Here is a 15,414-nt window from a genome sequence, read left to right as displayed (position 1 = left end):
GTGAGTGTGTTCTGGTATAAAGCACATCATACTGTCTGCCTGCAGCATAACTATTACTTCACTGATATTCTTTCAAAACTATATTGGCTCATCGAACACCAAAACAAAAGAAGTATTGCACTACTATGGTGTTGTTGAGGGTAATGTCAGAAAGTGAATAGAGGAACCATAGAGCTGCAGTTTTTCAGCAGTGTTTCATGCACCCACCGTATAATTGTGCATCTTTAGAATAGCAAAATAAAAAGACAGACCAAAAGCGCTTGAGTTGTACGGAGCTCATTGACTCTTTTGGGAACGGTCCTGGATAATACCGTGTTTTTGGGCATGAACCATGTGTTTTGGATATTGCCATAGTTAATTCCATGGTGTTTATATGTTATATAGTATATGTCTGTATTATTTTAATCATTCAGCACCATGATATTGTCCAGGCCAGTGGTCCCTTTTGACTTCAGGGTCAATATTTGAAGGGCCTCTCTCTGTGACGGCTCTGGTTCATCTGCTGTAATGACAACTTACAAAAACTAGGAGTATCCATAAGTAAAATTAGCAGTGAAGAATTGTTAAATAATTTATTATTATTATTAAATAGTTATTATAATAATTATAATAATAATTGTTTCGTTTTTATTAAAAAATAATAATAATAAAATTTAAAGTTTCAGGATTCCGAATGCTGAATATTTTCCAGGGACAGCAGCACATTTTCATGACTTTTTTTTTTAGTGTCATTGAGATCCTATTATAGTTTTTATTAATATTTTGAATTAGTTTTTATTTTTGAATTTGCTATTTTTATTTTATTTGTAATTTTAAAGTGTTACTGATTTTGTTGTGTTTTGTCATTTTTCTTAGTTTTTGTTTTGTTTATGTATATACGGTTTTCATTGATTTTTTGTATTTCAGTATTACTTATTTTAGTATATCAAGATAAACTAAATGAAAATGAAAAACTAGCTGAATTTAAAAAGTTTTTTTTTCTTTGTTTTATTTCAAGGAACAAAAATGGTTTTATGGTTTTAATTTTAGTTAACTAAATATACTGGATAATATTTTTTATTTATTTATTTTTTTAGATCTTAGAAGTCTAAAACTGTATATTCGTTATAAAAATGCCAGTGGAGTTATACTATTGTATTCATTTACGTAGTTTTTGTTTTGTTTATGTATATACGGTTTTCATTGATTTTTTGTATTTCAGTATTACTTATTTTAGTATATCAAGATAAACTAAATGAAAATGAAAAACTAGCTGAATTTAAAAAGTTTTTTTTTCTTTGTTTTATTTCAAGGAACAAAAATGGTTTTATGGTTTTAATTTTAGTTAACTAAATATACTGGATAATATTTTTTATTTTTTTAGATCTTAGAAGTCTAAAACTGTATATTCGTTATAAAAATGCCAGTGGAGTTATAATATTGTATTCATTTACGTAAATTTTTCCAGGTCTTTTCAAATGAATCTTCCTGGTATATCCAGGTTTTCTAAGACCGTGAGAATCCTGGTTCTTCAAAGATGAAAACAGTTGTTGACGGTGAATCAAACTCAACAAAGGTCTACTAGTCAGTCAGTGTTTTTAGCAGTGCTGCTGTGATTAGTGTGCTGGCATCGACAGTGTCAGAGGAGCAGCGTCTTTAAATTCACCCCTGACCCCTTGATTGGTTGATTTTGCAATTGTAGTTGATATCAGCTCTCTTTCGCAGTACTCATTACTCGTTTGTAATGTCAGGCACTAGATGCTGATGTGTGTGTGTGTGTGTGTGTGTGTGTGTTAAAGGTTGTCTGCCGTCACACTCGTCCAGGAGTTCATCGGGTTACCAGTGGATATCCGGTCTAACAGCGCTTCAATCCGAACACCCAGACGTCCAGAGCCAAACCCGGCACGTCTTCACACTCCTGCAAAGTAGGAAAATTGCTCTCTTTTCTCTCTTTCTGCGAGATCACAGCATATACGCACGCGTTCGGTGTCGTCTCAGATGTGTTGTGCTGTTTTTACCCTGACGACTGTGAAGAAGTAATGAAGAACGTCGACCGCTGCTTCTGGCCGCTCGTGTGCAGTTCAGCCCATCAAACGCTGACAGCAAATAGGCCTTTGTTCCAAACACGCTTTCATTTTCCCTCTTGTTGTGCTGGCAAAATGCACTTTTAAGAGGTGAGGCGAGGCTCTTTATTCGGCAACCGCTCTTTTCTTCACACGGCTCGTTTGGAGGGACTCCATCCGTCACGGCGAGGACAGACACTTCAAATTAAAGCCGGAGAACGAAAGCGCCTCTCTGGCCGTTTCTATCGCTCGCAGAACTTTTAAAGAGAGGCCTGTAAGAGCAAAGAGAAAAATCTTAAGCAAGAGATGAAAAGCATATTTAATGTCTTTCGTCTTGCATCGCCAAACAGCCTTCACAGCGCTGAGACAATATTAAACAAGTTAATATTTAATGAGCGGCTTTTTTGTGCGCTGAAACGCAAACGCCTGCGAAGGAAAACAAACTTGACGGCGTGTGATATTCTAATGGGCTGTAGCGCCGCTCCGGCTCCTCCATTGTGCCGTGTTTTTAACAGACTGTGTTCATGTTGTGCGTTTACGCCGATTTGAGCCTGAGGTGAGAGTAGAGGATCCTTAGAAGTTCAGCCGCAAACTTCTCTAATGAGATATGAGCAGCTCTATGTTTGACTGACCGGTGTGTGTGTGTGTGCGTGCGTGTGTGTGTGTGCGTTTATGTTTTTCATATACTTTTTATATTTGCTTTTTTTCCAAGTAGTTTGTTTTCTTCTCTATTTTAATCATTAAAATGACTGGTAAACACTTTACAATGAAGTTAAATTGGCTAAACAAGCTACCATTTACTAATTTACTTTATTTATACTAAAATACTAATTTATATATAATGAAGTAATTTTAACAATCCTTTTATAAATAATAATCTTAATGTTAGTTCACGTTGTGCTAATGCCTTATTGTAAAGTGTTAGATTTGGTGATAAATCAAAAGCTGATGTAAAGACAGTGGAAGTCTCTGAGATGTCTTGACTAGTGTGTGTGTGTGTGTGTGCGTGTGTGTGTGTGTGTTGGCAGGGCAGCTGCAGGAGAACGGTCTGCTGATGAAGCACGTGCTTCTGGTTCATCTCTACGTGAGCGAAATGGAGAACTTCAGTCTGATCAACTCCGTGTACTGCACCTACTTCACTCACAATCCTCCAGCCAGGTAACGACGCCTCCGACTGGGATTAACTGCTCACATGATGGGCTTTTAGTGAAATGTGTCTGTCTGTGCAGTAGAAAAATGAAAAAAGTGTACATGAGTTACTGGATAAGAATTTTAGGGAACGCTTTACATGAAACCGTTATACATAATGCTTTATAAAAGTATTTGAATGCAATATTTATGCTTTGTAATGCTCATTGTGTATGATCTCGTAAATAATTGTACCCACAGATTTAACACATCTTAATACTGTAGCGTCTGGACCAATCAGACACACCATTTTTCATTTGATTTAACAAATCAATTATTCATTAGATTAACAAACATTCACAGACCCCTCACCCAATAAACATACTGGGTGCCAAGTTGTCTGTGAACGAGGCCCAGGACCCTGGTTACCATCAACAACGGCATGGTGCAGGTACTTGATTTGCTGTAGTTAGTAAACTTTATTTAACATAGTTTATGCAGCTTGGCTCTAAGAAATAGAGAGTCATGTAAAATAATCCGTCATGTCCTGTCCCAATAAAGATTAGTATGAGAGCCTGTTCTAGTACATCCCCCAAAACAAAATCAAGACTTTGTAAAAGAGCATAATAGGACCCCTTTAAAAACACAGCAAACAACCAATTTCGGATGCAACAAGGAATCTTCAAATATTATATTCTGACTTTGGTTGCAATTATTTATGAAATGCATTATACATAAAGGCTTCAAGTAAAGTGTTACCAATTTATTTTTTTTACACAAGAAAATATTTCAGAGATTGAAATAAATGGAAAAATTTATATTTTTGGTAAATATGCCAATGGAGTTATAACATTGTATTCATTTTCATATATATTATATATTAAAGCTTGTTTTGCCTTATTTTAAATCATTTTAAGGCCCCTTGGTAGTTTTCTGAGGCCCCAAGTTTGAGAACCACTAGTCTAAGCATAGGTCACAAGGGTTGACTAGCAAACAACCAGCTAGCCAATTAAGTGTGATCTACTAGTTTATCTTTTTTGTTTTTCTAATTCACCTCTGGCAAGAAGGGCTTGAAATAAAACTTGGCTGTCCATGCAGTAGAAACACAAAAAATGCGTACACAACTTTTCCAGTTGTTCCTGATTTACTGGATATGTGTTATATTTATTTATACTTACAGTTTATGTCTAGAACTAGAAAAATTTATATTTGTTATAATGCCCATGGAGTTATAACATTTGATTAATTTCCATAAGTGTTCCCGGATCTAAAAATCTCGCTTATAAATCGAGGCTTCCTCATATAGCCAGGTTTCTCAAGACCTTGTGAATCCTGGCTCTTCAAAGACAAAAGCATTGGTTGAAGAGTTTAATTAAAATTAGAAGTATTTAGATTTTAAGTCGTTTTAGCTTATTCTAAAGCTTGTTTTGTCTTCTGTTCAATCATTCATACTGCTGTTTATGTAGTCAAAACCCAAAACATTTTTTAAATTGGTGCTAGATGACGAGAAAACAGAGAAACTGAGCTGTGGCGTGTTTGCCAAAAACTTGACATGTTTTACATCATCTGATGGACAAATGCACAGGTAGATCTGAGTGCAGAGACACATTGTTCATTGACACACACGACCCACATTAGAACAATACTAAACACTTAAGCATGATTATTTTGCTAAAAAATACAATCACGATAATCATGATTACTGCCATTTGAATTTCTCGTCTTATCAGTGCTTGTAGAGAAAGTGTGTGCGAATGGTTGCCAGGTTGGGAGGATTTAGTAAACCACTGGGCAAAAATGTATGAAAACGGCTCTGATTGGGGGATTTAACTCTTGATATCTGGTAACCGCAAGCCAATGAAACCCAAAATTGCGCAAATGGCAAATTAATTGTTATAGGATAAATAATCATTGGGCAAATATTGCAGACTATTATGCTCAGTAAATGGTGAGAAGCAGTAATTATGATCACGATTCATCGTGCAACTCTAAACAGTACAAAGCTGGTTGCTAATCAACAAACCCGTCAGCAGCTGTGTTATTGTGTGATGCAGGGTCTGTGTTCAGGTGTGGCTCCCGGTCTCTCAGCAGCTGCGGATGGACGTTCTGCTTCACGACGGGACGGTGGTCTACGAGGAGGACGCTTTTCCTCAGAGAGGCACGCTTCACGTCCAGAGTCTGTCCGACTGGGCCCCGGCCAACATCGGGCCCTACAGTCAAGCCGTGCAGGTACTGAGCACTCCCTTCATTTGTCCTTTATAAAGGTAGAAAACAAAGCCTGGACGTTTGTGCGTGGGTATGATTGAAGCGCCTGCGATCGCTCTCTATGTTAATCTGTGTTGAATTAGCACACAGTAGGGCTGTCAAATTTTTTTTTGAATTTCGAATATTCGTCGAATTTAAAATAAAAACCCACATTTGAATGCAAAAACATTGCATTTGAATTTTAGGTGTGCGTTAAGGAGGCAGCCTTATCAGCGGCGCACGAGATGCGATGACGATGCATTATAATGTTTTTGTTGGCCTATCCAGCTGAAGCCACTAGATGCGGCGCTGCTGCGTTGTTCATTACAAATATTGCAGGAAAAGAGAACATCAATGCGGAGAAGATCTTGTTTACGTCAAAACTGAAACCAAGCCGTTCACACAGAACACATATTTATCGCATTTTCTAGAGGGACATCTATCACCGCTGCACTCGCGTCTCGCACAAAAGAGCCGCATGTTTAGAAAGCCATGCAAAATTAATGCAAGTTTAACTTTGAAAAAACATATCTCGAGACTTATGGCAGGGTTTTTTCCCATCCCACTGCAACTCGTGTTTGTAATCTGTGTGATTGGCTTTCGGCCCTTTGTATTAAACTATGAATACATACATGATGCTGTTTTGTTTATAGTTGTTTAAGCAACTTAATTAATTATAATTGGTTTATAAACATTAATTTAAACATTATGCAATTTTTGCCACAGATAGTCATGTTATCGTATGCTTTGAATAAACGTGCATTAGTAATATTTTGCTCGATGCGCCCTCTTGTGGCCTCAAGAGAGAAGACAAAAGCTTTTCTTCACCCTAACTGAAATTGATGGTGTTTGTGTCGTGCAGACATCTACCTTTCCCAGGAATAATCTCTGATTCATGCCTATGTTTCATTTAGAGGAGGGAACAGCTGAAGTTAGCCACAGCACATTTGAGGCGTATTCATTATTGTCGCATCTCCTTCCCTTTTTTATGCTGCTGCTTTGAGATCAATAGTCACATGCATCACAACATGAGTCGGAGAAACTGTGTTAATTTAATGACGCTGAGACACTTCTGTAGCTTTGACTCATATTTTGGATTTCGTTTTTGTTTTTATATTTCTTTATTTTTCAGTTTTAGTAATTAAAATTACTAAGACTTTACAGTAAAAAATGATTGTGAGTTATTTTTTCTTGATATATCAATTTTTTTAATTAATTTTTATTTCAGTTTTAATTTTAGATATTTTAGTACATCAAGTTAAGCAATTAAAATTAGAAATTTGTAATAAAATAAGTCAAAAATAAAACAAGTTTTTAATATTTAATTTCAGTTAACATTTATTTCAAATAAAACATTTTTTTATAGTTTCAGTCAAATATGTTAATCCTGCTGAGAAGACACTAGAGTAAAAAAAAAAAAAAAAAAAAAAATTTAAATATCCTTAATTAATATTCTTAATTAATGGAATATTAATAATGAATATTCTTAATTAATTGTTATATTTAGTTCTGAAGTGTCTTTTTAGATGCATATATTGTTATTTATTGAAATGAATTTAATAAAATTAAATTTTAATGTCCAAAACATTAAACAAGAAACATAGTTTTTTTTAATTTATGGTGAAATTTGGTCCCAAACTAGCTAGACCAGACTGAGTTGGTTAAAATGTAACCTAATATACATTTATTTAATAATAATGTCTATTGCTAGAAAAGGGTTTAGCATATTAAACTCATATGATAATGCATAATCTGTATAATATTGAATTTAAATGTGATGTTGTGAAGTTCACAGAACCTCTTGTGCGTGAAACATTAAACATGTTTCATTATCAGGGAGTGTTCTTCGTCTAATTGCCAGAGCGTGTTGATTCTGTTGTGTAATGTGAAGGATCCTGATCAGATTTGGTTTAGTAAATTCGTTAACCTTTGCGTCTGCGAAGCTTCAGGCCCTGAGCGCCATCGTTTAGATGAAATTAAGCGCTCGCTGTGTTTTCTGTTTCCTCAGCTTCACTCTTGATTAGCTCGCGCGGCGAGGTCACGTTTAGCATAATAGTGCCGTGTCCTTAATGAGGAATTCTGGACGTGTGACAGATTCTCTGCCTTCAGACGCGTCTCGCCCTTCTTCTAGATCACTGGATCCCGTGCTGCTGTTTTGATCTTCATGCAAATTGCATTTTATCAAGAAGATTGGAGCATAACAGCTATGATCGCGTGATATCAGACGTTACATTAGGACGGATCGGAGGATTTTACACCTTGCTAATATCGCGAGTCTTCCGGCGTAAGCAGCCAAACGTTTTTCCAAGCGAAGGCGGAAAAATCTATTTTCTCTCATAACGGACGATTAAGCTGGCGTGTTGGCAGATGGTTGGAATTGACCCTTCATTAACCAAAGTGGTCGTTAACAGCAGAGTCGCCGCACACCTTGGTGATTTAATGTTTCCCGCTCCCTAAAATCCCTTCGGAAGAGCGGCAGCAGCTCCAGCTATCGTAATGGAATCCGTAAACAAACAGAAGAGCTGTGTTAAATCACGATCCACACACTACCCTGGGACCTGGCACATGCTGCGCGCTTTAATAATCCAATTTAACATCCGCCTGCATCGTGTAGTCCTGTTAGTCCCAGTTTTGGGAATACGCCCACTCTGTGGGGAGGGTCGCTTTATTCCTCGCGCGGCCTCGCTATTGGATTTGCATTGGGAAAAATCAGAATCCGACGCCCACAATTAGCGTCGAAGAGAGCCTCTGCTGCGGGAACATTGCAGTAATCTTCTTAAAAGTGGGCTAATCGATTAAAACAATGAGCTGGGATTCTCCAGCATCCCTGCCTGTAATCTGTGCTCATGAATGAATGTGGAGGGACAGCTGCGTCTGGGGCTCAGATAACGAGCCGTGAATGAACACAGTCCTCTGATTAACTGCAGATCTATGAGCTCAGTCCTGTGATTAGAGGCCGGATGCTTTTATATCTGATGCATTCACCGCCGCTCAGAGTTTGGAGTCATTGAAGTTTTTCTGCTCACTGAAGTTGCATTTATTTGATGAAAAATACAGTAAAATAATGCAATTTAAAATAGCTCGCCGTTTTTATTAGTTAACATTTTTTTCTTGATATATCTATATTTTTTATTCATTTTTATTTCAGTTTTAATTTGAGTTATTTTAACACACCAAGTTAAACTAAATTAAAATGAGATTTTTTAAATATTTATATTAATGAAAAGTTGTCTTTTTTTTTAAGTTAACATTTTATTTCAAGTAACTTTTTTATGGTTTTGTAGTTTAACTGTAATAACCCTGCTGAGAAGACACTTTAGAGTTAAAAAAAATATTAAGTATTAAATAAATATTAAAAAATACATTTAATTAAAAAATTTTTTTACTTTTTTTTTAATTCTGAAGATGCATATACTGTTCTTCATTGAATTTAATTGAGTGTATTAATATGCTGATTTGCTGCTCAAGAAACATTTCTGATTATTATCAATGTTGAACACAGTTGTGCTGCACAATATTTCTGTGGAAACTGTGATACATTTTATTTTTCAGGATTCACAGATGAATAGAAAGTTCAAAAGAACAGAACTTATTTGAAAATGTATCTTTACTGTCACTTTTGATCAATTTAATGCATCCTTGATGAACACATTTTTTTTTTTTTACCTTATTTAGTTTCCACAAGAATATTTGGCAACACAACTGTTTTGAACATTGATAATAATCAGAAATGTTTTGCGTGGAAGCCGCTTCATTTAGCAGATGCAGGAGGTGTGTTGTGTCCAGATTAATTAGAGCAGTTAAGTTAGTTAGTTAGTAGCGCAGCTAAACGAGCGGCGTCTCTGAGGAGGATGGTCTCCCTTCACCATAATCTATTAAAGCGACGCTTTTATCTCACCTCGTCCTTGTCATATTTTATGGATTTTTTCATAAACACTGCCTATACTTCATAAATGTCTCAATTTTCTAGTCTATTAAGATTACTTGAGAAGCAGTTGATAAAAGAGGCAGGCAAGCATGAAATAATGCCCCAGTAATATGCAGCGCTGCAGGCGCGAGCCGGCGCTCAAACGATGCTCGGATGCTATCAGCGCTAATAAAAGAGCCTCACAGCAATTGAGCTGAAGAAACATGAGCTCTTCTACTGTCCTGCTTCCATCTGCTTCACCAGAGCAGCGTTCGCCTTCATCACCATCACCATCATCATCATCACAAGTGCCATCTGATATGATTCACCAGATTCAATCCATATCTTAATATATTGTCTGTGAATAAAATTAAACTACATTAAAAAATGCATCTGAGACTAAATGTTGTTGCAGACACGAGAAGTCTAGCTACAAATAATCAAGGCATGTTTTAAACATGGAAGAATGATTTTGAATCATTTAATATTTTAATGTATCATTTCATATTACTGTTACATTAATATTGTTTTATTTTTTTAACATTTAATAATGATGTGCACCCGTCTAACAATACCTAGAAAAGCAAATATCTATTTTCATCTGAGACTAAATGTTGTTGCAGACATGAGAAGTCTAGCTACAAATAATCAAGGCATGTTTTAAACATGGAAGAATGATTTTGAATCATTTAATATTTTAATGTATCATTTCATATTACTGTTACATTAATATTGTTTTATTTTTTTAACATTTAAAAATGATGTGCACCCGTCTAACAATACCTAGAAAAGCAAATATCTATATATTTTTTTTTTTACAATATTTAATATGTTTCTTAATATTGTCTGTAAATAAAATTGAAACTACATGAAAAAAAAAGTTGTTGAAAACACACAAAAAAAATAATTCTAGTAGAATAATACTGTAGCTACAAATATGTTTTAAACTGAATGTATGGAAGAATGATATATAATCATTTAACATTTTATTAAATTATTTCATATTACTAATATATTGATATTATTATTTTTTTATTTTTTTATTTACTAATTACATGCACCAATTTAAAAATACCTGAAAAAAAATTCAGTTATTCAGTATTTTTCTTAATATTGTCTGTAAATAAAATGCTAATTACATGACTGATTGTTGCCAAGATATTTCATACAAGAAGTTTAGTGCTATTAAAATAGTATAAATCTAGCTACAAATAATCAAGGCATGTTTTCAATGCTTAATGAACACGTGGAAGAATGAGATTTAATAATTTGATATTTATTGAATTATTTCACATGACTTATATTGATATTATTGTTTTATGTTATATATTTAATAGTTATGTGCAGCAATATAATACAACAGCAGTATTTACTTGCATTGAATCTGAGCTGAACTGAATTGATTGTAATTAGTGACGTAAAACAGTCAGGAATGTGTGAAAAACTAACGACTCGAACATAAGCAGCACTGCGACTAAATCCGTGTCCGAGTATGTGCAGGCCACAGTTAACCCTACAACATTTGAACTGATGTAAAATGCCAGGCATGGACCTAACATTTGGATGAATCAGAGTTCTGAATCGGTTCATTTAAATGAATCGGTTCAAAAGAACCGATCTGTTCAAATGAATCAGACTCTGTGTGCAGGTTTGCTGCGGAGGATTAAACGGCCCTAATGGCTAATAATCAGCACAGTAAAATCACATGCAATACAATAATATATTTAATACATTTATTTAAATGTGCCCATATGAATAAAGTAGTAAGAAAAGAACATGCAAAAATATATAAGATGCTACAGAGATTTCCAGTGGCCATATTGAAAGAATTAATCTGCAGAAATGAATCAAACGTGATATATTTTAGTTTGTAATACACAGAAAATGAATGTGACACCATTCTTCAGGAAATTGGATAATTGGATAAAAACACATCAATTCACGCGTCTTCTCAAAATGTCTTTATATTTTGCTTAAACAAAGTGAAGCATGATTTTAGACCCTTTAGGATTTTTATGAATATTTTCATGCTAATTAACCAAAGTGCTAAATAACTAAATTAATCTTTTAAATAAAAACTTTCTAATTTTTTAAAATATTTGCATTGAATATTCTCATTAATCTCATTAGTACGGTAATCTTGCAGGAAAATGTTTGTGATATGCATTATTTTTTATTTAAATAAGAAAAAATTAAATAATACCATGATATATTAATAATTTGTTAAATAAATATAAAAAAAAAATCTGCATAGGATGATAATTTTTCTTATTAATATAACAGTAATTTTATGGTATAATGTCAAAATAAATTAAATAATACCTTGATATATATATATATATATATACATATATAATTTGCTATCTAAATATGTAATATATATATATATATATATATATGTAATGTTTTTGCATTTAAATCAGAATATATTAAATAATGGCATGCTATGTAAATAATATCTGATTATGTTGTGCATAGCAGGAGTGTGTGACGGGATCATGCGCTCTAAAATACTGAACACAACACAGTATCTCTGGAGAAACACAGATTTCGGGGTAGATGTTGAGTTGCATGCTGCAGATGGAGGATGCACATGTAAAAACTGAATATTAAGTGCTGTATCTGAAGACCAGCGAGCGCTGTCCGGTTTCATCTGGTCCAGAGCCGCGTGACCCATTGCTGTGATGACGAGGGTGTGTTCCTGTACGCCGGTGTTTGACGGGACAGACACTGACACGCAGACGAGAGCCGCGGGTCAGAGCTGTCCGAGCTGAACACAGCGGCTCATCCAGATTAACCTTTATGTTACATTTACTTTTGGCCACTCGTGTAGTCGTTCATCTCTCATCGAGGGCCTCGTTCATGTTTCATTAGATTGTCGTTTTCAACCGTTCCTCAGATAGATGAGTGTTATAGATGAATAATAGACTAAGCTGCAGCATCTTTACTTTTATGCAGATTCATTATTCATATTTCAGTTTCTGCTGGCTTGCAGAGTGTCTGCACGATTCTCACAAAAACATGCCTGCTTCACAGATTTACAAGAAAAAATGTGTTGTGTTTTGCGTAATGAAGCCTGTTTTAGACCCCTTAAGATTTAGATCCCGTTATCTTATTTTTTTTCATTCAATTTTCCCAGTTTTTTTTTCTTCAAATTATTATTTTCATGCCAATTAACTGAAATGCAAAAAGATCTTCTTCGTTGCTGTTTTTTTTTTTGTAAATTGTATTATTATTTTCATTAAAGATTCCTATTAGATTCGTGTTAATGTAATACAATAGTTTTTGTAGTAACATTTATTTATTTTTTTTACATTTATAAATAATAAATAAACTAATACCATGATATCTTAATAATTTGCTTTCTAAATAATATATCAAGTTTTTTTTAAATTGCATTAGAGAGATTTAGGGGAAAATGTGTTTAATTGTCATAAAAATGTCACAATGAAAAAAATGCCAATGGTCCTAAAATAGAATTAATTTTCTTTATGAAAACGTAATGTGCCACATTTAGATCCCGTTTTATCACCGTGACATTATTTTCATGCCAATTAACAGAAACAAAATCACTCATCACTATTATTTATAATTATTTCCATTAAAGATTCCTTTTAGATTCTCGTTAATGAAATACAGTAAATATTTTTAATCCAATTTTTTACATTTAAATCTAAATAAATTAAATAATGCCATGATATAGACATAATTTGCTCAATAATATATATATATATATATATATATATATGTGTGTGTGTTTTTTTTTTTTTCAAATCAGACTATAATAGAATTAATTTTCTTTATCAAAATATATGTGCATGACTTGACGGGTGCCTATGATAATCCATCCACATGCAACTAGACAACTAAATGTGTACTATAAAATAATCAAATAAAAGAGGGAAACGTTAACCTGGACCTGAAGACACTCCAGGACCTCATCTACTGCAATGAAACTCTGTTTGAGATGCAGTCGTAATCTGAGCTGCATCGTCAAATCCAACACAGACGTAAAACCCTGTGAACGTAATACGAGTGCTTGATATTTGAGGTGCTATGGTGTTTCATGAAGCCATACTGCCCTCTCTTGAGCGGGACCTGAAGCTGCACTCGTGTGATGAGACTCAGACCCTCACAAACCAGACCAGAGCGGCATCCAGTCACACGTCACGCCCCTCGGCCTTCCCTGGCATTAGGCAGATTAGCGGGAGAGCGCATAATGCGGGATGATGGAGTTTGTCATCATTTGCATTGTCCTGGAAAGATGCTGTTTGATCGAGCGGCGCGTGGCGGGGCCTGGCGTGTCCCGCGGGGTTTTGTGGGATGTGCATAAGTCGAAAAAGCCTCACAACCAATCTGTCACAGACGCAGAGGTCGAGAGCCATGACTTTCCCTCCTCTTCCTCGCTGACAGAACGCTCTCTGATCGTCTCATGTTTAGATGTGTGACCCTGCAGCACAAAAGCAGTCGCTGGGGGATATTGTAAATACTATAATGTAATGATAATGTTTTCCTACTGTAAATATATCAAAACTTAATTTTTGATTAGTAATATGCATTGCTAAGAACTTCATTTGAACAACTTTAAAGATGATTTTCTCAATATTTAGATTTACTTTGCACCCTCAGATTCCAGATTTTCAAATAGTTGTATCTCAGCCAAATATTGTCCTATCCTAACAAACCATACATCAATGGAAAGATTTTTTATAAATCTCAATTTCACGAAATTGACCCGTATGACTGGTTTTGTGCTCCAGGGTCACGTATGATCTGAACATGTCTGTCTCAAACTAATAACATAGCAATAACACTCTTAGTGTGGGATTATCTCAGTATCTTTGACATACTGCTGTAGTTTTTGTTAATATTTTGAATTTTATATTTTCTGAAAATGATAGCTTAATAATTTGCTATCTGAATATATGTTATTTTTTGCTTTACGTAAATGAGAATGATAAATATTTTTTAATAATTACATTAGAGAGGTTCAAGAGTAAAATGTGTTTAATTGTCATTAAAATGTCACAATGCAAAAACAGTTTAGCGGTCCTAAAATAAAAGTAATTTTCTTTATAAAAACGTAAATTAATGTGCCACAATTAGATCTCATTTTGTCATTGTGACATTATTTTCATGCCAATTAACCAAAAAGCAAAAAAAAAAAAAAAAAACTTTTTTTTTGTTGTAAATAGTTTTATTATTTTCATTAAAGATTCCTGTTAGATTATAGTCTAATTTAATACAGGTAAGTATTTGTAATGCAATATTTGAATACATAAATAATACCAATATATAAATAATTTGCTCAAAAATCAGTTTGGTTACCTTAATGAGAATGAGCACATCACATCAATACATTACAGAGCTTTTTTGAGAGAGATCTCATTAAAGAGAAATGTTAGAATCTCATGTGTTGGTTTCTGAGGTGTAGGAGAATCAGCACGAGCGTCTCTCATCGGCAGCAAACGAGCTAAACGAGTTCACAAACTAAAGCAAGCCGAATGCCGTCCTGCACTCAGCGCTCTGGAATGCTTGATCACGATTGGTCGATAGCCACATTCTAGATATACATGCAGAAGTTTGGGATCAGTATATATTTTTAAATTAAATAAATTAATGCTTTTAATTTAGTAATTTAGTAATTATTTAACTTTTAATTGACTATTAGATTAATTTCAATTTAATATTAAGTTTATTGTAATTTAGTATTAAATCAAGTTCATCTTAATTGTGTAATACAATACTAATTTGAGTAATATTTAGTATTAAAACTTCCATTTTTAAATACTTTTATAAGAAGTATGAAATAAATTAATACTGTTAATTTTTAATTTAGTATTTATTTAATTTTTTATTAACTATTAAATTAATTTCAATTTAATATCGTTAATTGTAATTTAAATAAATAAATCAATTTAAATTATTAGTAATATTTAGTATTAAAACTTCAATTTTTAAATACCTTTATAAGGATATTTATAATGTTACAAAAGAGTCCTGTTTCAAATAAATGCTGTTCTTCTGAACTTTCTGTTCATCTGTGAATCCTGAAAAATAAAATGCATCACAGTTCCCACAAAAATATTGTGC

General features: G+C 33.9%; 1 protein-coding gene across 1 annotated transcript in view; it reads left to right on the top strand.

Annotated features, from left to right (window-relative positions):
- The window catches only part of LOC107749548 (diphthine--ammonia ligase-like), a 98,929-nt gene that overhangs the window by 54,471 nt on the left and 29,044 nt on the right, over positions 1-15,414 (top strand). The window contains exons 9-11 of the mRNA XM_016564730.1: positions 1,779-1,904; positions 3,071-3,200; positions 5,225-5,399. Of these exons, the coding sequence (XP_016420216.1) occupies positions 1,779-1,904; positions 3,071-3,200; positions 5,225-5,399 (431 nt within the window). The remainder of the gene's footprint in view (positions 1-1,778; positions 1,905-3,070; positions 3,201-5,224; positions 5,400-15,414) is intronic.

Source organism: Sinocyclocheilus rhinocerous, unplaced genomic scaffold (genome assembly GCF_001515625.1).
Source record: "Sinocyclocheilus rhinocerous isolate Xijiao unplaced genomic scaffold, SAMN03320098_v1.1 scaffold1071, whole genome shotgun sequence".
Lineage (NCBI taxonomy): Eukaryota > Metazoa > Chordata > Actinopteri > Cypriniformes > Cyprinidae > Sinocyclocheilus > Sinocyclocheilus rhinocerous.
This window is presented reverse-complemented; position numbering and strand designations above follow the sequence as displayed.